This window comes from Peromyscus maniculatus, chromosome 21, assembly GCF_049852395.1.
Source record: "Peromyscus maniculatus bairdii isolate BWxNUB_F1_BW_parent chromosome 21, HU_Pman_BW_mat_3.1, whole genome shotgun sequence".
Taxonomy (NCBI): domain Eukaryota; kingdom Metazoa; phylum Chordata; class Mammalia; order Rodentia; family Cricetidae; genus Peromyscus; species Peromyscus maniculatus.
The window spans coordinates 70,941,733-70,962,847 of NC_134872.1; the positions used below are offsets into that span (position 1 = coordinate 70,941,733).

Below are 21,115 nucleotides of genomic sequence, written 5' to 3' on the forward strand. Positions count from 1 at the left end.
ATCACTAGCAGCCAATGCAAAATGCCTCCCCTGTCTCCGGTCACGTATTTTCCCTATGTGAATGCGCCACGCCCCTTCTAAAGTCCGCACTTGTCCTCATGGCCTGCTCGCTATCTTTTCCAGTCCCTGCTCAGAGGCAGCCTTTTCCATATGCACCGCCCCTCCCGCCAATAAATCTCTTTCGTGAGGTCTGCTGTGTGCAGTGATTTTTCTGGCATTCTGAGGCCCTCCAGTCACTGCAAAACACAACCCCAAGGGCTTAAACTCTTGAAACCATGAGCCAGAATAACAACCTGGCCGCTTTTGACATGGATTTCCTCAGGCATTTTGTCACAGTGGTGGAAACTTAGTAATAGAGCCACAATGGGTATTCTAGACACAGGAAGAAAAGAAAGGAGGAAGGGAGGGAAGGACAGAGGAGGACCTGCAGAGAGGGAGGGAGGGGCAGGATGCACACTGGGAATCTTGACATTAGCAGCAGAGGGCTTTGAACTGGGCACAGCATACTGATCATGTATCTAAGGGTCACTTTGTTCCCACCTGCTGGGAAGGGCCTGGGATATTCAAACAGGCTTGGAGAGGATTGCTCAAAGCACCTGCATTTCTCCCAGGGCATCATGGGTCTGCAAAGAGCCAGGGGCTCCCTTATCTACAGTTGATGCTGAAGGGTGGAGTCTGTGGTGTGGAGCCCTAGTGAGCGCCCATGCAGACTGAATAGGATGTGGTGGCACAGATGGGTCTGTGGGACAGCTCAGTGCTACAGAGTCACTCAGGTCTGCCCAGCCTCAGCCAATGCAGGCTGAAAAGCAAGCCCACAAGGACTGTGGGCTGGGCTTATCAGACAAGGGGGTGGGGCTTGGGGGATGGAGGTGTAACATTAGAGTGGTAGCTGACCCTTGCAGAAGAGCGTTAAGGGTTGCTATTGAGATGTCAGATCTCGGGGACCCTCCCAGCTCGCTGTCGAACTCTCTAGAAGCACCGCTGTGATCTTGGGCTTGCAAGACGCCCCTCAGGCCTCAGCTGGGGCTTGCTCCAGGAACACAAGGGGCTGCAGCTACATGGTGAGGGCTTGGCCCAATCCAGTGGCTCATTCTTCTGAAAGAACAGAAGGGGGCGGGGGGTGGACTGTAGTCTCTGGAAGCCAGCTGGGAGAGAGTCGGCTCCTTCATTGGTAGGCCAGCTCCCTGGCTGCCTCAACTGGCACTGAGCAGCTGGAAACCCTGCAGGATATGAGGAGTGGTACTGGGGGGGGGGGGAGGGGGGGGGAGACAGGAAAAGTCAGAAGTCTCTCTTTAGTTTTTTCTTTTTGTTTATTTTCCTTTTTGTATTTTGTCTGACTTAGGGCAAGTGTGGCCTCAGTTGGACAGGGGAGCCCCAGATGGAGGCATGAAAAACAACACACAGTGAGGAGCTCTCAGGAATGCTGGCTGTCGAAGGCCCTGTGGGTCCACGACATGTTCCTGAACTAAACCAGCTGGAGGAGGAGGACCTGAGAAGACAGCAGGGCCATGCAGATGATAGTGCCTTGGTCTTTGTCACTGTTCCAGGGAGTCCCATCCCCAGGGGGTCTTGGCCTGTAGGGAGGGGGTCTTGCCCCGTAGGAAGGGGGTCTTTGATGCGGAGGGGGCCTGTAGGGCCCCTGTGGCTCTGGATCTGGCGATGCTTTCTTGTGTTCTTTAATCCAGTTGTCAAAGTAGGAGACCCTGGCGAAGACACTGGGGCTGGCGATCGGGGTCTCACATGATGCGCTCCAGCTGGTCAGCCCCACCAAGTACCAGGAGCCATCCAGTAAGCAGACGAGGGGGCCCCCGGAATCTCCCTGAGAAGAGAGAGGACACAGAGGGCAGGTCTGATACCAGAAGGGAACAAACTGACCAGGATGGAGTGAATATAACCAACACCAGGTGTCTCTGCTGTCTGAGTGGTGCCCATCAGGACCATTGGAGCAATTTAAAAAAAATCTAAGCACAGGAGGCCTCTTGGGTCAGTATCTTCATGGGGCCCTATTCCTCAAAGCTACCAAGGAGACCCTGAATACCATTTGGTGGAGAGTCTAGGAGCTGAGCATCTGCTCTCTGCCCTGCTGTCTATGTGGGAGATGTCTTTGAAGTCCCAAATGGTCAGGGTGGTGGTTTGAAAGAAAATGGCTCCTAGAGGGAGTGGCACTATTAGAAGGTGTGACCTTGTTGGAGGAAGTGTGTCACTGGGGAGGCGGGCTTTGAGGTCTCATATATGCTCAAAATACCACTCACTGAAACAGTCCACTTGCTGCCTGTAAGATGTAGGACCCTCAGCTATTTCTCCCCATGTCTGCCTGCATGTTGCCATGTCCCACCATGATGATAATGGACTGAACCTCTGAACTGTAAGCAAGCCACCCCAGTGAAATGTTTTCCTTTGCTGTGGTCATGGTGTCTCTTCCCAGCAATAGAAACCCCAATGAAGACGGTGACTGACTCATTGCCCTGGAGGCATGGCCTGTGATCTTTGGTTGAATCCCTTGTTCCAGCACAGCATCCCACATGTACCTTTGTGTTTTGTTTACTAACACGACCAGTGATTCTTCAGTTCCTTGGCTGAGCTCCTTTAGAAGATGCCAAGCTATAGGATGTGCAGAGCTGTCGCGGGAGCCCAGCCGGGATAGAACCATGAATTCTTAGGCTCCAGAAGAGAGGTTGGAACTCCAAGCACAGCAGGGCCTTGAGATGGGAAGGTCCCTGGGATCATGGGTAGAAACACTCCTATCTCAAACCAAAAGGCAGGAGGCAAAATAACACAGTCCCCAACAACCTTGTGTTGAAACACATGTCAGAACAGTCTTTGTTCACAGAATACTCAGGATTGTGGGCACACACCTGAAGAACCTCCATAGGGATAATGAGTTGCAAGGTGACAGAAGAACCCCCAAGGGGACGAGGGGATGACCAAGTCATAAGAGGACTTCTCTGCATCAAGATTGGATGGAATTATTGAGGCTTGACTGTGGCAAGCTGTGGGCAGAGACACAGTTGCTCAGCAGGGAAGCAAGGGGCCCTGGTGAAAGTTCTGGAGCTTCTGAGACAGGGCTGCAGGCCTGGTCTGGGCAGGTTACAGTAAAGAGGGGGGCGGTCAGTGGGTGGAACCACTCAGCACACAGGATTGACCCTATTTTTTCTATTGTAAATGCAAAGCAAGTGAGATAGTTCAATCTCCAGAAACCGCATTGTGGAGAGAAACAACTACGTTGCCCTTAAGTTGCCCCCTGACCTCCTGGGTGTGCGTGTACTCACGCACTCACAAACACACATACACACACCCGGGGGGGTGTAGACTAAATTACTTGATTATTTTTAAATGCAAAGCAAGCTGGGTACTATATGCATGCAATCCTGGTACTCCAGAGGCAGAGGCACAAGGATTGCAAGTTCAAGACCAACCTGAGCTACACAGTAAGGTCATTTCTAGACAAACAAGCAGATGATAGATCGATACATTATACAGACAGACAGATAGATGAATAGACAGGCAGACAGACAGATAACAAGTGAATAGATAAATAGATTTGAAACAAACAAAACCAGCAGCAACAACAAAAATTCAAGGCAAGAACAGGAAGATAGATTGTGGGCACTAGTGTCAGAAAGAGGAGATAAGGGAACAGAAGAGCAAAGGAACAGGTGAGGAGGAGCACGTGATGGACTGGGCTAGCTGAGGATTGGGGGCATTAAGGGCGCATGCTCACACTGCAAGGTGAATGGCTGGGAAGGAGGTGTTGAGAATTATCGGGCATTCTTGAGGAGAAGGGTAAGTATACATACGATGCAAAGTCATATGCTTCTGAGCCAAGAGGACAGCCCATCAGGGAAGAGAAAGGCAGACAGACACCAGGACAAGCAGAGGCCATAGGAGACACTTCTAGGTGCCCACTTCCTTTCTGGGTTCAGTCCCCCATTATTTACATTATTAAATGTAAACAATACAGACTGCACACAGCTAGTGATGAGCTCATGTCCCAAATATAAGAGTTCCTGTGAATCGTTGTGGAAGACACATGACCATTGGTGCCAAAACAACCTCACGATCTTGAGAGTATACTTCATGGGGGAAATGAATGAAAAATGTCCATCTTCATTAGTCATCAGAAAAATGCAAATGAAAAGAAAATCATATACTGCTGGGCAGTGGTGGCACACACCTTTAATCCCAACAGAGGCAGGTGGATCTCTGTGAGTTCAAGGCCAGCCTGGTTTACAGAGTGAGTTCCAGGACAGCCAGGGCTACACCGAGAAACCCTGTCTGGAAAAACAAAACAACAACAACAACAAAAAGAAAAAAGAAAAAAGAAAGAAGGGAAGGAAGAAAGAAGGAAAGAAAAGATTATACCTAATGGTTAAAATGAAATAACCCAAAAAACTGGTACAATGTGGAGTAACCTGAACTTTCCATGTTGGGAACACAAATCAGGACAACCATATTGGAGAGCTGCCTGGAGTATGTGTAAGACAAGAACACATGTGTATCTCATGGCAAGATGATTCTACTACTAGCATGATGACCCCTAAAACATGTTCAGGACGAAGCCATTGCAAAGACCTCTCATAGAAACTGCCAAGTGCCACCAGGGTGAGAACAGATAAGGAAGAGGGTAGTGTATCCATATAGTGGCATGGCTGGATAGCATTTGTGGACTAAAAAGCAGTCAGGCAGAAGCATGTTCAGGTAGAGTCTCAACAGGAAGCCATAGTCTTGGCTTCCAAAGCCATGGTAGGACAGTTCTGGGAGTGAGGGAAAGGCAAGGGCTTGAGGAGGACACTTTGGGTGCTGTTTACATCAGTGCAACAATTTCTTATTTTAATTAAATGTTATTCATTCATTTTGCATCTGTGTATGTACATGTGTGTGTGTGTGTGTCTGTGAGCACGTATACCACACTCAAGACACAGGTATGGAACTCAGAGGGCTGCTTGCAGGAGTTGGTTCTCTCTTTCTACCAAGTAGGTATGTGGGCAAATTCCAGCCATTAGGTTTGGTGGCAAGCACCTCTATCCACTTGGCCCTCTCATGAGTTAATTTCTAAAAATCTCGAAGGCAGTGCAGGTGTTGCCCATTTCCTAGTGGGCTGTTCTTCAAACGATGTGTTTGAAAGACACAACCAGATGGGTGAGACAAGGCCCAGAGAATATGCAGAAGGAAGGGGCTGTGGGATGTTCTGTATGTCAAATTGCTCTGATTGGTCAATAAATAAAACACTGATTGGCCAGTGGCCAGGCAGGAAGTAGGTGGGACAAGGAGAGAGGAGAATTCTGGGAAGCGGAAGGCTGAGGCGGAGAGACACTGCAGCCGCCGCCATGACCAGCAGCATGTGAAGATGCCGGTAAGCCACCAGCCACGTGGCAAGGTATAGATTTATGGAAATGGGTTAATTTAAGATATAAGAACAGTTAGCAAGAAGCCTGCCACGGCCATACAGTTTGTAAGCAATATAAGTCTCTGTGTTTACTTGGTTGGGTCTGAGCGGCTGTGGGACTGGCGGGTGGCAGAGATTTGTCCTGACTGTGGGCCAGGCAGGGAAACTCCAGCCACAGGCGAGCATCTGGGCAGGCTCTACTTACGGCGCAGATGGACTTTGTCATATCATAGTCAGCCGCACACACCATATCGTCGTATATGTAGTAGCTTCTGGTGGAGCCAGGGGATGGTGCTGGGAAAAATGATTTACACTGTTCGTTGTCCATGAGGATAAGCTGTACTTCATGGAGGTCGTCAGGTAAAGGCTGGCGCACTGTGGGAGGGAGGGGGGGTCAGATGGGAGAGTGAGCAGAGAAAAGACGCCAGCTCCCTTCCAGGATGACTGCTGGCAGGGGTGAGGGGTGGGGAGGGTGGGGGGTGGGGGGAGGAGCCACTCTAGGCCACAGTGGCAGGGAAGGGGTCACCACAGGCATGCAGTGACCAGGGGAAATGGCATTCAAGGGCAAGCAGAGGGCTGTGGAGGACACAGCAGGCTGGAAATCTGGTTGACTGCAAAGGTCGCAGCGTGGGGGCCCCAGGCAGAGCCTCCTCACCAGGCTAGGGGGGCTGAGACTGCACCCCGAGGACGCAGAAGCCAAGGAAGAGGAGCTCAGCTTGCAAACAGCTCTGGCTGCTCTGTGGGGCCCAAGCTGGACACGGGGACACTGGAGCCTGCATGCAGCAGCGACATAGGTCATGGGCCAGGAACCTTTAAGAGCGTGACAAGAAGACTGGCCAGTCCCAAGGAGCAAATGGACCTGGAGACATGAGTTTTGTTTCCAGGTCCTCTCACAGATCTGGACCGGGGTCACCTCATGGGAGCCGAGTGACAGCAGCACTTCAGGCAGGGGCCACTGTGCACATCCCTCAAGGGTGGCCAGAGCTGCCTGCGAGTAGCAGACCCAAGCCTGCCCCCAGACCCAGCAACCATGGTCAGGAGAGGGCATGACAGAAGATGGTGAAGGTCCAGCTCCTAGGGAGGCCAGGTTCTCTGCTCTGAGCGCTGCCCCAGCCCACACCTTCCCTCTCTGTTCCCACTCTCACCCCCTGGCCGGACCTGGAGACCCTATCGCCCTGACTTGGGCTTAGATAGTGAAGGACCATCCCCTCTAATGCTGGTGAGCCTGACACTTAGAGCCTAGGAGCAGGGATGGGACCCTAGCCCTGACCTCAGAGAAACATCTGCCTGCAAGCCTCCTCGGGGCTGCTCTGCCAGATTGGGACCCTAAGTTTCACGTCAAATTTATATTCACTTTATTTCACTTGCCATTATACTGTCTTAAGTCAAAAGCATTCAGTCCAGCGTAAAATCCTTGCCAAGGATCTCTGTACTCTCAGTCTAAGCATCTACAGTCATCCCTTATTGTCATCAGCAGGCTCTTCTGTGGCCCAGGATACGAAACTCTGAAGACACTGAATTCCTGCTGCATAGTGTATGCAGAGAACCTGTGCATATCTTCCCTCACACTTGAAATCATCTCTAGATGACACTCTCTGACACAGGGCAAATGGGATGCACATAGTCACAATACCGTATTGTTTAGGGAACAAGGACAAGGAGAATGTCACTCCCCAACACTAAGGCTTTTGGTCCACAGGTGACTGGATCCACGGGTTCATGGATCGGAATGACATGTAGACAGGTTGTACAAGCTGGAAGAACAGGCAGTCTTCCCCTGCCTTGAGGGTTGGGCAGTGAGGTTCACAGAGGTGAGTGTTCCCCAGGTAAACACCCCAACCTGCCCCATGCCTGGTCTCTCTCATCTTCTGAAGGACACTCCGTGTCTTTCCTGGCCCGGGCAGAGCAACCACCATTTGGTGAGAGCCTTGCAGTGTAGAGGGTCAGCCACACTCGGGGCTCTGGAGTCAAAGAGCCCACACTTCTGATCTGGAAGGCGGAGCTCCGCTTTTGAACCAGAAACTGAGGTTCACAACCCCAGGAAAAAGGCCTCCACAGTCTCCTGCCCCTCCCCCCTCTTCACCTGTTCTGTGTACTCACCATCCTCTCTGAGATGCCCCCAGCCGCTTGCCCAGCAGGCCTTGTGACTGGGGATTGTTGTGTTTTTGTCTGGGACACAAGCTGGGAGGATGTGGGAACTGAACTCCACCGGCGATTCCAGCTGCATCAGGACGATGTCGCTTCCCTGGCGGTAGAATTTGTCGTAGTCTTTGTGAACGATGAGCTTGTACACTGACAACTCCCTGCTGTACGTGGTGGGACTGCTCAGCTTGGTGTACCCTAGCCTGATGTTGTAGTCTCTTGGGTTGTGAGACCTATTGCAAGGGGAGGATCTGTGAGTGTCCGCTCCTCCCTGTGACTACCCACTCCTGAGGCAGCCAGACCTTGTCTCTTCCTCATGTCAAGTACTGCCTCCTTTCCTTATACTGTTTTTTTCCCCTCTTGAGGGCCAGGATGACCACACATGGGCTTAAGAATACAGATCTTTTGAAGGCTTCTGGCACCTCAGAATCCATGGGGCTGTAAATGTTATGACTGGGTAGAACCATCAGAGGTACATCAGACTGCACCCCTTCATCTTGGAGGAGCAAAGACTCACTGAGCCCTGCTGGGATCTGTCTTTTAACTATATGACCTTTGCTGTGGGATGGTCTGTATGTCAAATTATTCTGATTGGTCAATAAATAAAACACTGATTGGCCAGTGGCTAGGCGGGAAGTATAGGCGGGACTAACAGAGAGGAGAAAAGAAAGAACAGGAAGGCAGAAGGAGTCACTGCCAGCCGCCGCCATGACGAGCCACGTGGCAAGGGTATAGATTTATGGAAATGGATTAATTTAAGCTATAAGAACAGTTAGCAAGAAGCCTGCCACGGCCATACAGTTTGTAAGCAATATAAGTCTCTGTGTTTACTTGGTTGGGTCTGAGCGGCTGTGGGACTGGCATGTGACAAAGATTTGTCCTGACTGTGGGCAAAGCAGGAAAACTCTAGCTACAAATGGCGCCCAACGTGTTGGCAAGAGTTTCCACCTAAAACCTGAGAAAAAAGATTCTAAAATGGAACTAAAAACAGTTCCTAGTTGTTTCTCTTAAGTTAGTGGCAGCTTGCGTGTTTGAGCTACTGTGGTGGGTTTCTGGTGAGTGTGCTTGACCTGCAGTTTGGCGGGAATGAGGCCTCTGCATGTGGCACATTAAGCTGCGTGGTGGATTTAGCCTTTGTTAGTACAAAACAAAAAGAGGTTTCTGGTCTACACGCTGCTTTGATAGACGCATAGACCCACTATTTCTGAGAGTTGATGGCTCCCAGAGCTGGAGGAAAACGTACCACTGCCATGTTGGGAAGCTGAAGAGGGCAGAGCCAGCAGCCACAGTGCCAGCGCCGTTTTAGTCTTAGAATGCTGCAGTTTAAAGCAATAGGTTCAAGGTAATATAAAAAATAAGCCACATAAAGATGGCTACCACACAGAGAATCTGGATTATGTTCTCTTTGATATTCGTAACTGAAGAAAAACATTTGATTGCAAAAGCTATTGAGTTATGCCAAAATATATATTTTAAAGGTACCTTGACTTCAAAATTTAGATGTAAGAATATGTTGCTTTGTAAAGGAGGCTCTGCTTTTGTTTCCACAGAAAGCCAGAGGCTATGGATTTGTTCCAGATTAAGATACATCAGGTTTGACCAGCCAAGACCCCCTGAAATGTCTCCGATGACACCAAGGCCCAGATGGCCCAACATCCGGAACAATTTCAAGGCAACTGGCTCAGACGATACAGCCTCACGGACTACTCCATAATCCTAAAATTTTCTTTGTGTCCCCATAAGATACAGCACCCCCCTCCAGCAGGAAGTAGTAAGAGAAGCTACGTCCAAATTCCCAAATATACCAAGCTGGCTTTGGAGATGTGTAAAAGTTAAAACCTTCCTCTTAAAAAAAAAAAGAAAGAAAGAAAAGGGGAACTGCTGTGGGATGGTCTGTATGTTAAATTGCTCTGATTGGTCAATAAATAAAACACTGGCCATTGGCCAGGCAGGAAGTATAGGCGGGACTAATAGAGAGGAGAAAAGAAAGAACAGGAAGGTGGAAGGAGTCACTGCCAGCCGCTGCCATGACAAGCAGCATGTGAAGATGCCGGTAAGCCACGAGCCATGTGGCAAGGTATAGATTTATGGAAATGGATTAATTTAAGCTATAAGAACAGTTAGCAAGAAGCCTGCCACGGTCATACAGTTTGTATGCAATATAAGTCTCTGTGTTTACTTGGTTGGGTCTGAGCAGCTGTGGGACTGGCATGTGACAAAGATTTGTCCTGACTGTGGACAAGGCAGGAAAACTCTAGCTATAGACCTTCTCAAAGACTGCCCTCCCCCTACTGTCTGGCATGACCCATACCCCAATCCTCACACACTGTCTTCTCTCAATATTGGATTCCTATCTGACCAAGGGCACTCAAGAAGTATTTGTGGAGGAAATAGAATAATAAGTGAAAGCTTTCTATTTCTGGAACACAAATTATATTCTAGTCCACATGTCCACTAATATGGCTCTTATTCATGTCCACTCCACATTCCTGAATCTCCTTCCTTAAAGGCACCTTTAGCTTTATGACTCATGGCATTTCCTTGACATACCTTCATGATTTACAACCTTGGGAAGTGGCCTTGGCCTCTTTTTCCTGATAGGTGGGCCTCACACATCCTCCACCTGACCCTCCACATTGGGTCTGGCACATATGGGTGCTGTATATGTAAATGGAACCCATATGCAGTAATTTGTCCTCCTCACTTCCTTTGGGCACACAGTTAGCCCAGATACATCTGCTTGACTTTACTAGTACATAGATCATGTACTCTTGGAAGAGTGACATCCCCCATTACAGGAAAGATAGAAACACCCCTCACCCCGCCCCCACAGTACCAGGATGCCTCGGGAGAACTATGCTCCAGTGTAAGAGTGGCCTGAACCCAAATGAACTTCCAATAAACATGCCCCGGATAATGCCTGCAGAGAGAGCCCTGGCCAGAGGACGCCAGATGCTTGTCCACAGAGGTCCTGACTGTATCCAGTCTTGGGAATAGGATCCTGGGACTGTGACTTTCACTAAGCACTGAGCCTGTGCTGTGTCTAGCTAGGTCAGGACACAGTGCCCATGGTTTCCCGGAGAAGCCAGGTCTGCTGCCATCTGCAGAGACTGTCTAGAGGTAAGCAGGTGTCAGATACCAAAGTATACTCGAAGGAAACAAAGTTTTGATCCCTAGCATTCATGAAAGAGAAAAGAAAGGATTGGAGGTGACCACTTCAGAACTGTTCTCCAGCACTAATTTAATTACGCCCGAGGGGAAGTCATTTTAGTTAGCTGGAATTACAGCTGGGTGTGTATATCACTGTGACAACCACACTAGTTAGTTGGGTCTCGGAGAGGGGGAGAGGACATCCCCAGGGTGAGAGACAAGATATGAGACCTTTGTCTGTAATACGAGACTCAGACTGGCAGAAGATGAGAGTCAGGTGACAAGCAGGGTTGGCAGTCCCGGTGGAGGGCGACACCCAAGGACCGGGCAACAGCACAGAGGACTCCTGCTGGCAGCCAGCTAGCCCAGAACACAGTCTAGAAGGCAATGGCTGATATGCATCCTTCCTTCTCTCCTTCCCTCCTAGTGACGCCCTCCTGCACCCCTCCCAGCAGAAGGGCCCCAGGGAGGGAACACATACCCACCTTTGGAAGCAGTGGGCAGCGCCGGCTACCCAGTTTTTGTCGATGAGGACTGCTCCACAGATATGACTGCCATGTAAGCGCAGACTGGCCTGCCATGGCCACCGCCCAGGTTTTGCCATCTGACCGCCAAAGATCTTCCCTTGGAAACTGGTCTTGCCACATACTGTGGAGACAATCCCAGCCGCGAGGCACCTGCATTCAGGATGCATGTGCTTGGTACGCCAAAAGTCAGCATCAGCAGGCCCCAGGGGGACGCCATGGCCTCTCCTCTCCCTTTTCAGGTGGGCATAGCCAAGGTCAAGAGTGGAGCGGCGTGGCTCATGTGACAAAGAGCAGGGAGAGGGGTTGGATTAGCCCAACGCTTCCTCTCAGCAAGGCCCAGAGAACAGACGTGCAGGCAAGGAGGAGGGTGCTGCCAGGCTGTCCTCAGTCCTCATTAACTTGAGGAGCCCAGCTCTAAAGAGGTAGGAGCTAAGGGAGAAACTAAGGCTGGCAGAAGCCGTTATTTTTCAGGCCCCAGGTCATTTTGAGTGGGTAAGCCTTCCCACCTCAACCCAATGAAGACCGTGATACAGCCAGCCGCAAGACAACCTTGACCCTGAATTGAGATCAATGGGTAAGAGCCAGCAGAGGAGAGGGCCATCAGGTATAGGCCCCCAGTCTCAAGCTCCTCCCTTTCAATGTAAAGGCCTGCAGGTCCTCCCAACTGCCTACGTTCCAAGGAGAGGGGAGGGGACACAACCCACTGGAAACCTGCCTCCTACTTTGGGGGTCACTCGTGCCCCTGCCTCCTTACTCTGAGATAGGGATGGAGTAGTCTCCGTGGCCTGGGTGGTCGTTATATTTGTAGCGCTAATGGCCTGGGCATGCTGGGGTAGGAGGCTGAGCCAGAACAGAGCAGCCAGCAGGCAGGCTCCATACCCACCCAGGCCCGGTTGCTGGGCCCTGGCGCTCTGCATCGCATCTGGACAGCCTGCCCCTGGGTCCCAGACAGGTCCGAAAGCACGTGCTGACAACCGCTGACGCCGGCAAACTGCCTCTTGGGGGACATCTCTCGTCCACCCCACCTCGCGGAGCTGAGCAAGTGAGCTGAAAAACCTAGGTCCACTGGAGGCCGTCAGCACTGGAGCAAGTTTTGTCCTCGGCTCTCTTCTCTGGCTCCCCCTGGAGGTGAAAAGCATTCACCGCATCCCAGAATTTCCCCGTGTCTGTTCTGTTAGGATAAGCACAGTCTCATCACCCAGACGGTCACTATCTCACCAGTCCAAAGCACGGAGAGTCAGAAGAGGGCATTAGATCTCCTGAAGCAGAGTTACAGGCAGTTGTGATTTGCCCAGTGTGGATCTTTGGGAACCAAACTTGAGTCCCCTGGAAGAGCAGCGAGCCCTCTTAACCACAGCTCTACAAAAACAAAAACAAACAAACAAAAAAATTACCGAGTCTTTGAAATTTTCATACATTTACACAATGATCTTGGTCATATTCACCCTTCATACACACCCTCAGTTCCCTCCAGGGAATTCCCAACTTTATATTCTCCTCACTCGTTTATTTATCGGATGAGTATGACCCGTGGATGCAGGGTTGTCTACTGGGACATGGGGAAGTTACCGGTGGCCACACTCCTAAAGAAAAGTGACTTTCTTTCCCACAGCAATCATCAACTGCCAACAGCTTCTCAGCTAAAATTGGGCCTGTTAACTTGCCAAGAAGGCTAGGCAGACTGGCCAGCGAATCCCAGGGGTCCACCTGTCTCTGCCTCCATGGCTGCTGAGATAATAAAGCATGCCACCAAGCCCTGCTTTTTCTTTTTTTAATTTTCTAGTCTCTGGGAGTTGAACCCAGGTCTTCACACTTGCAAGGTAAGTAAGTACTTCACCAACTGAATTATCAACCCAGTCCCAATATCTAAAGTTTTGTAAGCCCTGTTTGTGATAATCTCATCTATCTTATTACTTTACTATTAGCATCAGAGGAAGAACATGGAAATTCTAATTACAGAAGAAATTGGATGATAGTCATTTTTAGTTTCCCCCTTTCCCCAAATTATCATTTTCTATGTCAATAGCAGCATATTAATCCAACCAGTTGGTCCCAGGTAATATTCTCCCTTTTTTCTTAGTATGAGACTGTTCTATTGTTTTTGGCTCTAGGCATTTGGATCCAAATAGAAGCACTCTAGAATCAAGTTCCTTTTGAAAGATTTGAAATAGCTTTTTTGTTTGTTTGTTTATTTAAAAATAGGACTTGAGAATCCAAATTACGATGACTAATGAGAGAATTACTTTAGAAGGGTACTGAAAATTTTGCATCTTTAAAACATGAAGACTTGGTTCAGGCAAGGCAGGAGGTATAGATAAGCAAACGGTCATCATTACATGTCATTAACCCTTCTCATCTGCAGTTCCCATCACTCAGGAAAACATGCCAGGGAAAACCCCATCTTAGACCATGTTTAAAGTATCCAAGAGGGTTTAAGGAGCGTGTTATAAAAGGGTGAGCATTCGTAGACATGACGTTAGGGCTTTTGAGTTTAGCACCTGGGGTACTCAGTTCTTGCTGTTGTTGAAGAGACATATCACCCAGCTTTTTTTCTTTTGAAATCCACATAGAAGTGCGTTCAGCAGATGCTGGCACACATTGGAGGTGAGAAATACGAACCAAAGTTCATGTCCTGAAGCGTGTAGCACAGAAGGTGGTTGGAAGCACTGCTCTGGGTCCCATCCGCCCGCGCTGAAGGCGATCTCACAGGGGGAGTCTTCAGTTACTGGCAGAATCCCCTGTATTCAGTTCTCATTTGTTCACGTCTTCATCTCCCAGGGGCTCACTCTGAAAAGCTCTGCAGCCAACTCGTGGGGTTTAGTTATTACTTTTAAAATAATAACTAAGACCCCTGTAATTGTGCCTCCCTTTGTCAGAGATGGCAATGTGGTCTTTTGTTCATTTTTATCAGCTGCTGATTAATGACCTTATAAGGAGGGAGCTTATGCTTTCCCAAAAGGACAGGTCTTAATTTAGGAATTTAGGGGAGTCAATGTGAGTGCCTTGGGCCAAGAAAGGCAAAGTCTTTAGCCATTTTTGAGAATACGTTCGTTTTAGTGCCGATTACTCATTTAACACCAACTTAAAGGATTGAAGATCATGTCTAGTCCTTAAAGTGAGTTCTGCGATTACTGTATAATTTAGCAGAAATGCTCCAAGTAGGAATCAGTCTTTCTAATAAAAAATTCCTGCTGACGAGACTGTGTTTTTATTTTTCATGTGTGTGTGTGTGTGTGTGTGTGTGTGTGTGTGTGTGTGTGTGTGTGTTTTCAAGTTGGAGGCTGTACTGGCTAGTTTTATGTCAACTTGATACTTGCTAGAGTCATTTGGGAAGATGGACTCTGATTTGAAAAACATGCCTCCATAATATTGGTCTGGAGGCAAGTCTGTGAGGCATTTTCTTTATTAATGATTGGTATGGGAAAGCCCAGACTACTGGAGGTGGTGCCAACCTTGAGCTGGTGGTCCTGGGGTCTATAAGAAAGTGGGCTGAGCAAGCCATGGAGAGCAAGCCAGTAAGCAGCACTCCTCCATGGCCTCTACATCAGCTCTGGCCCCCAGATTCTTGCCCTGATTGAGTTCCTGCTCTCACTGCTTTTCAGAATGAACTGTTATATGGAGCTGTGAGTGAAATAAACCCTTTCCTCTCCAAGTTGCTTTTGGTCATGGTGTTTCATCACAGAAATAGTAATGCTAATTAAGACAGAGGCATTTAGATAAAATGTAGCAGTTGGGTTTGAAACATTCCATTAGGTACATATAAAGCAAAATCCTCCTTCCCTAAGCCATTGGAGTTTTGTTGTTAAGACCTTATTGTTGTAAGCAGAACATTATGTGCTAGTCTTTTTATCAGTGTATTTAACTCTAACCTAAGGAGTATCAAATCATTTTTAATTATAGAAAACTTAATCATATATGTATTACCTGTAAGTTATATCTTTCACAAATCTTATGACATACTTTAATTTTCTGGTTTTGTCCTCATTTGTCTGTTTTTATTTTAGAACTTTCTTTTACTTTTATGACAAAACTAATTTATAATCTAAAATCTCTTCTTATCCAAAAGCAATGTGTTTTTCCTTTACTTTTCTTAATTGAAAATATTCACTCATATCTATAACTTTTTGCATCTTTCTTTCATACCTGGTCTCTCTCTCTCTCTCTCTCTCTCTCTCTCTCTCTCTCTCTCTCTCTCTCTCTCTCTCTCTTTTACTTTCAGGAGGGATAGAGACATGCTCCATGCTACTACTCACACGCAGAGGAGTCCTCTTAACCTTTGGAGGACTTTAATCTTTAGAAATCGGATTCTTGACTTTGCTGCAAAAAAAGAAATTCAGCATAAGTCAGTATGAAGCCAAGTTGGAGTTTATGAAAAGAAATTTTAATCTAGACTTTTAATTTTAATCACAAAGGTTAAAATAAAGATCATCAGCAAGACAGCTGTAAGTTTCTCATAGAGGAGACCTGCTTCCTTGTCTTTACACTAGCCACATATACCACGCTGGTGGGATTTGAAGCTAGAATAGCCATAGTTGCTTAGGAACCTACATGAAATCCTAGGGTGCTTTTAATGAAGCGGAGCTCAGAGTATGGAGGATCCAGAGGTGAATAAGTGAGTAGGAGATGGGGGAGTGAGAGAAGGTAGTGATGGGATTTGTGAGCTGCCAGAATTAATTTATCTTTAGCAGTAAATATTAACCTTAAGTTTTAGTCAGCAGATGAAGTTAACATTCTAACTTTCTTTAAGATACCCAGAAAACCCGGTGATTTAAAGGCACCCAGGCAGCGAAGGTCTGACCAGTTTCCAGACCAGTTCAGGCAATGCACAATATTGTGTCTCTCATATTCCGAAGGAGCTCGCCATGTGGCTTTGGAGAGCCGCCTTTCTCCCTGCATCTGGACCAACAGAACGACACAACTTCTGCTTCCAGGCCTCCTCCAGCCCAGCAGCCCTTTAGGTACCTGGTCCATGCTTTCGAGCACTAAATTTGATCTTGTTGCTTGGAAGTTAGGTCACCTTTGCCTCCATTCTGCCTGCCAGAGCCAATGTGACTCATGGGCATCATTGGGCCTTTCTTTTTAAATAAATAATAAAAAAAGATTTTATTTGTTTTTAACTATGTGTATATATGTGGGTGTGTACAGGAGAGCGTGCCAGTGACTACAGAGACCAGAAGAAAGTGTGGGATCCCCTGGAACTGAAGTTACAGATAACTACCAACATGGGTGCTGGAAACTGAACTCCGGTTCTCTGCAAGAGCAGAAGCTCTCTTAACCTCCGAGCCAGCCCTCCAGCCCTAATGTCAGGCCTTTCTCAAACTCTGCTCCAAAAATACAACCTTTCATTTAGAATTTTCTTCCCACTTTTTTTTTTTTTTTTTTTTTTTTTTTTGGTTTTTCGAGACAGGGTCTCTCTGTGTAGCTTTGCACCTTTCCTGGAACTCACTTGGCCCACTTTTTTTTTTTTTTTTTTTTTTTTTTAACACATTTATTTATTATTGAAGTGTTTGGATGTTGTGTTGCCTGAATATATGTATGTGTGTTCCTGGTGTCCATCAAGGTCCAAAGAAGTGGGTACCTCGGATCCCCTAGAACTGGAGTTACAGATGATGGTGAGCTGTCATGTGGGTGCTGGGAGTTGAACCCGGGTTTTCTGAGAGTAGCCAGTGCTCTCCACCATTGGGCCATCTCCCCAGTCCTTGCTGCTCATCTTTGGCTCCTGTTTTCACGCATTGGCCTTGAGAACAAGCCGTCTTAAGCTTCACTCTGACACTGACCTCTCTGTGTCAGGCACTTGGGATGCACTGTAGAGCAGGACAGAGTCACTTCTGCCTTCACCGAACAGGTCCTGTTAGCAAAGCTAGGAATGAACCGTACAAGAAGGCATTGAGATGAATGCTGGGTTGATGTTATAAAAGGAATGAAGGACAGTCTACCACTCTGAAGAAGGGAACGGGGTCTTTTTTTTTTTTTTTAGATTTTTTAAAGATTTACTTATTATGTATACAGTATTCTGCCTGCATATATGCCTGCAGGCCAGAAGAGGGCACCAGATCTCATTATGGATGATTGTGAGCCACCATGTGGTTGCTGGGAATTGAACTCAGGACCTCTGAAAGAGCAGCCAGTGAGTGCTCTTAACCACTGAGCCATCTCTCCAGCCCAGGAACCGGGGTCTTGAGGGTCAAGGGACATTTTGGAAGAACAGTTACTTGAGCCAAGGTGTAACTGAGCAGATGGATTAAAGAGAGAGAAATGGCCCAAGGTAACAAGGGTCATCCACCACGTAAGGAATGGAAATGGACCAAGACAGAACGGGGATCCTGGGCCTTGTGCATAGAAGACGTTCTGTGTGGTACTCAACTTTCTTTCTTTTCCTTTTTTTAAGATTGAAAAAAATGTTTTATTATGTATACAGTGTTCTGCCTGCATGTTTGTCTGCAGGCCAGCATAGGGCACCAGATCTCACTACAGATGGTGGTGAGCCACCATGTAGTTGCCGGGAATTGAACCCATGTCCTCTGGAAGAGCAGCCAGTGCTCTTGACTGCTGAACCATCTCTCCAGCCCCTGGTACTCAGCATTCTACCACTGTGACAAGATACTTAATCGACTTACTAAAGTGAAGGTCTCTTTTGACTCATAGTTTAAGGAATCTCATTCCGTGGTCACTTGACCCTGTTGTGTGGGGCCTGGTGGGGTAGAGTGTATCATGTGGGTAGGAAGCAGGCTCTAAAAAGGGGGAAATTTATGGAGACATAAGGAGGGAGAGGAGTCCCTTGCTCTAGAGTCTGAGTGAAGCCTCTGGCCAGTAGAAAATCAAGAATATTATCACAATTAACATTGTCTATAAATGTTGATGGCATAGACAATACTTTTCAAATATAGAAACATTTTCAAATAAAATCTTAAAATAGGAATGAGTCAGGCTTGCAGCCCACACATACATAACCTGGGTTAGGGCCTTGCTCCTTTCCTGAATATTTTCTGGGAATCTTGCAAACAGGATTATTACCTTTGGTTTACAATAAAGATATCCTAACCTCTCCCATCCTCATCTAGGGTTTACCTTATCAACCATAGTCCTGTCTGAGTAACCAGGAGCCGCCCTTTCATCTCACCGAAAGTCATCAGCAGCTCTTAGATAATGGCCTCAACCCACCCATACCCCGTGACTATTGTAAAGACATGACATGTGACTCTCCTTGGAGAAGCCCACACCTATTGTCTCTCCATTAACTTCCCCCAACTTAAACCCATGTTAACATTCCCTTCAGTAAACTCCATTTCTGCTTCAGAATGGCTTACCCTGAGACTCCACTCTGCAAGGAAGTCAAGGACCCGGCTTTATCTGAGCAGAGACCTCTGAACTACTCAGACTGCAGCATGCAGCAGAGTGAGGCAGCCATGCAGCAGAGTGAGGCAGCCATGTGGCAGAGTGAGGCAGCCATGCAGAAGTGTGAAACAGTCATGCAGTAGTGTGAAGCAGTCATGCAGCAGTGGGAAGCAGTCATACAGCAGTGGGAAGCAGTCATGCAGCAGTGTGAAGCAGTCATACAGAAGTGTGAAGCAGTCATGCAGCAGTGTAAAGCAGTTGTGCAGCCTCAGGAAGCAGTCATGCAGCAGTGTGAAGCAGTCATGCAGCAGTGTGAAGCAGTCATGCAGCAGTGGGAAGCAGTGTCGCTGGGCTGCACTCTGCACTGCTGACAGGTGTGCTTACTCTGTGCTAGCTAGGAAGCAAAGAGAAAGAGAGGAGAAGGATGTGTCCCCGCCTCTTTCCAGGGGACATCACCAGTGACCTAACTTCCCCCCCAGTAGACCTCATAGATGTGGGGCCATGCCTTTAACATGTAGGCCTTTCATGAACATTTCATCTACAAATTCCAGAAATTTTGATTAAAAAAAAAAAACAATGAGAAAGAAGTGGAAAGCTTTATTTAGTGCAGAAGCATCAAATGAGGCAGGCCTCTGCTCTGCCACCATCCATGGGGGCTAGAGTCCACCTCTTGTGTCTGGGTTCCCCTTAGAAACAGAGAGAAAAGACCTGGGTTTGAAGGTTAAGGAAGGATTGGACATTGGGGAAAGTGAGAGGTTCATTTAATGAACGCAGATGTCAGCTTATTTGTAGGAACTGCCTGAAACCAGTCAAGGTGATTGTAGGAAAGTAACCGGTGCCCCGGGAAACTGCGTCTATTAGGAAAGCATGTGTCCTTGGCAACTCAGCCAATGAGGTAATCTATGTCACCGACAGTGATGAGGTCTTCGTGTTTGGACTGGACTGCAGTAACTATCTAGGAACTGGGGATAACCAGAGTACACTGGTTCTCAAGAAACCCTGTGTAAAAACAAGATCAAAAGGCTTAGTTATGGAAGTGGGCCCCTTACTTCTCCTAAGCCCCGAGAATGAAGTGGCCATAATGGCTACAGCTAGCTGGAGAATGGCACCACCAACGAAGGCATTGCTTCCATCCACCTCTGTACCAAGGTCTTGATCAAACAGGTCACTGAATTAGCTTGTGCCTCACATTGTTGGACGGCTCTAGCAGCTGATGGAGAAGTGCTTGCTTGGGGCTACGACTACCGTGGCCATGTGGGATCGGGATCTACAGCATATCAGCTAACTCCTTGAAAAGTTCCAAACCGGCTACATACTAAGAGGATGGTTGGCATTGCCTATGGTCATACATCATTCATGGCTGTTCTGGACTGGTGAGGTGTATGGCTCCAGTGGAAATGAGCAGATAGGCTTGAGAGACTACGGCAACTGGCTGACCCCAGTGAGAGTAGTAGCAACTCTACCCTGAATGCATGTGGATCATATTATTTATAGCGATGACATACCCTAGCACTAACTCTAATTATAGCTTGCTCTCTGCCTGGGGAGCTAATACATACAGGCGGCTGGGAACTGGTAATAAAAATAACCTGCTGAGCCCAGCACGTATCTTGGTGGGAAAGAAAGGACTGTCAGCCTGCCGCTCCACCCACACACCTGCTGCCAAAACCCAGTGCCTGCATGTGTACATGTGTGGCCAATGCCAGAGACGGTCAGCAATTCTCCCCACTTGACCCGCTTCCCCTGCGACTGATGATGCTTTTCCTGTTCTGCTCGCTCTGCTGTTGCAAGGTACCTTCTGTCTGAAGAGCGCGAATACTTTTAACAGTTACAGAGTCACCAAAGAAAGAACTTGATAGTCCAGAACCTGTTGATCTGAAGTTTTGAGTAGACGGGAAATATATTCATAGCTGTAAACTGCTTTGAACCCAGGTGTGAGCACTTTCCTATTGGAACGAAGACGTGAAGGAAATGCTAGAATAGACCAGTGTCCTTACCCCATGCACCCCGCCTTTTTTTTTTTAGGACCTCTACACAGACACAGGAGGTCTGCCACGGAGGGTGCCATAGGTCTTCTGGACTTGGTGGTATCTTACTGTGGAAAGAGACTGAAAAGGCTTACTCAGCACACCATCAAGCAAGGAGCTTGTTGCTAAAACAAATGAATGTGGAGGCTTTAAGAGCTGGAGCCCGAGGCTGGTGAGCTGTGTGTGCAGGTGCTTTAAAGGCACTGTGGGTGATGTAATTCTTTAGGTAAACCCACCAGGTTGCTTTCCCCCCACATTGGAGATACAGTGCCCTGAAGGGCTGTATGAAGAATACATGCTTTTGTTGAACCAGTTTTTTTTTTTTTTTTCATGACTTTTTTTTTTTTTTCCTTTTTGGCTTTTTTAAGACAGGGTTTCTTTCTGTAGCCCAGGCTGGCCTTGAACTCAGAGATTCACTTGCCTCTGCCTCCTGAGTGCTGGGATTATAGGTGTGTGCCACCATGACTTGGCCCCCACAACTATTATTTACAGATGTTCCCCCCACATGGGGCTGGAACACTGTGAAAGGATGCAAGTTTAGCTGTTTT

The 21,115-nt window shown here is 47.8% G+C and overlaps 1 protein-coding gene, 1 long non-coding RNA gene and 1 pseudogene across 6 annotated transcripts; 2 read left to right on the forward strand and 1 right to left on the reverse strand.

Moving 5' to 3' along the window:
- Positions 1-1,291: 1,291 nt before the first annotated feature.
- LOC102920263 (serine protease 40-like) lies at positions 1,292-12,229 on the reverse strand. Of its 5 annotated transcripts, none has more exons than XM_076558004.1 (5): positions 12,089-12,229; positions 11,164-11,355; positions 7,487-7,631; positions 5,592-5,761; positions 1,292-1,819 (listed from the first exon to the last, which is right to left on the reverse strand). In XM_076558004.1, the coding sequence occupies exons 1-5, from the start codon at positions 12,212-12,214 to the stop codon at positions 1,466-1,468; spliced, it is 987 nt and encodes a 328-aa protein (XP_076414119.1). In that variant the 5' UTR covers positions 12,215-12,229; the 3' UTR covers positions 1,292-1,465. The 5 variants fall into 5 exon arrangements, with proteins under 5 accessions (XP_076414119.1, XP_076414117.1, XP_076414121.1 ...); XM_076558002.1 differs by having other exon boundaries at positions 7,487-7,761; positions 11,164-11,326; positions 11,960-12,122; XM_076558006.1 differs by having other exon boundaries at positions 7,487-7,761; positions 11,960-12,118.
- LOC121824674 (uncharacterized) lies at positions 12,171-16,297 on the forward strand. Its single transcript, XR_006066597.2, has 3 exons — positions 12,171-12,333; positions 12,818-13,025; positions 15,953-16,297. It is a non-coding gene; the product is annotated as an uncharacterized LOC121824674 (long non-coding RNA).
- A 2,206-nt stretch (positions 16,298-18,503) lies between these two features.
- LOC102919940 (RCC1 and BTB domain-containing protein 1 pseudogene) lies at positions 18,504-20,696 on the forward strand (annotated as a pseudogene).
- Positions 20,697-21,115: the final 419 nt, after the last annotated feature.

What these genes read in the sequence shown, in the direction of transcription:
- LOC102920263 (XM_076558002.1), bottom strand. Translation starts at nt 12,122, where the DNA reads ATGCAGAGCGCCAGGGCCCAGCAACCGGGCCTGGGTGGGTATGGAGCC. An exon ending in TACTCCATCCCTATCTCAGA is followed by an intron (nt 11,327 to 11,959) that starts GTAAGGAGGCAG and finishes TTGTCTCCACAG; the next exon opens with TATGTGGCAAGACCAGTTTC. An exon ending in TGACAAAGTCCATCTGCGCC is followed by an intron (nt 1,820 to 5,591) that starts GTAAGTAGAGCC and finishes CTCTCTTCTCAG; the next exon opens with GGAGATTCCGGGGGCCCCCT.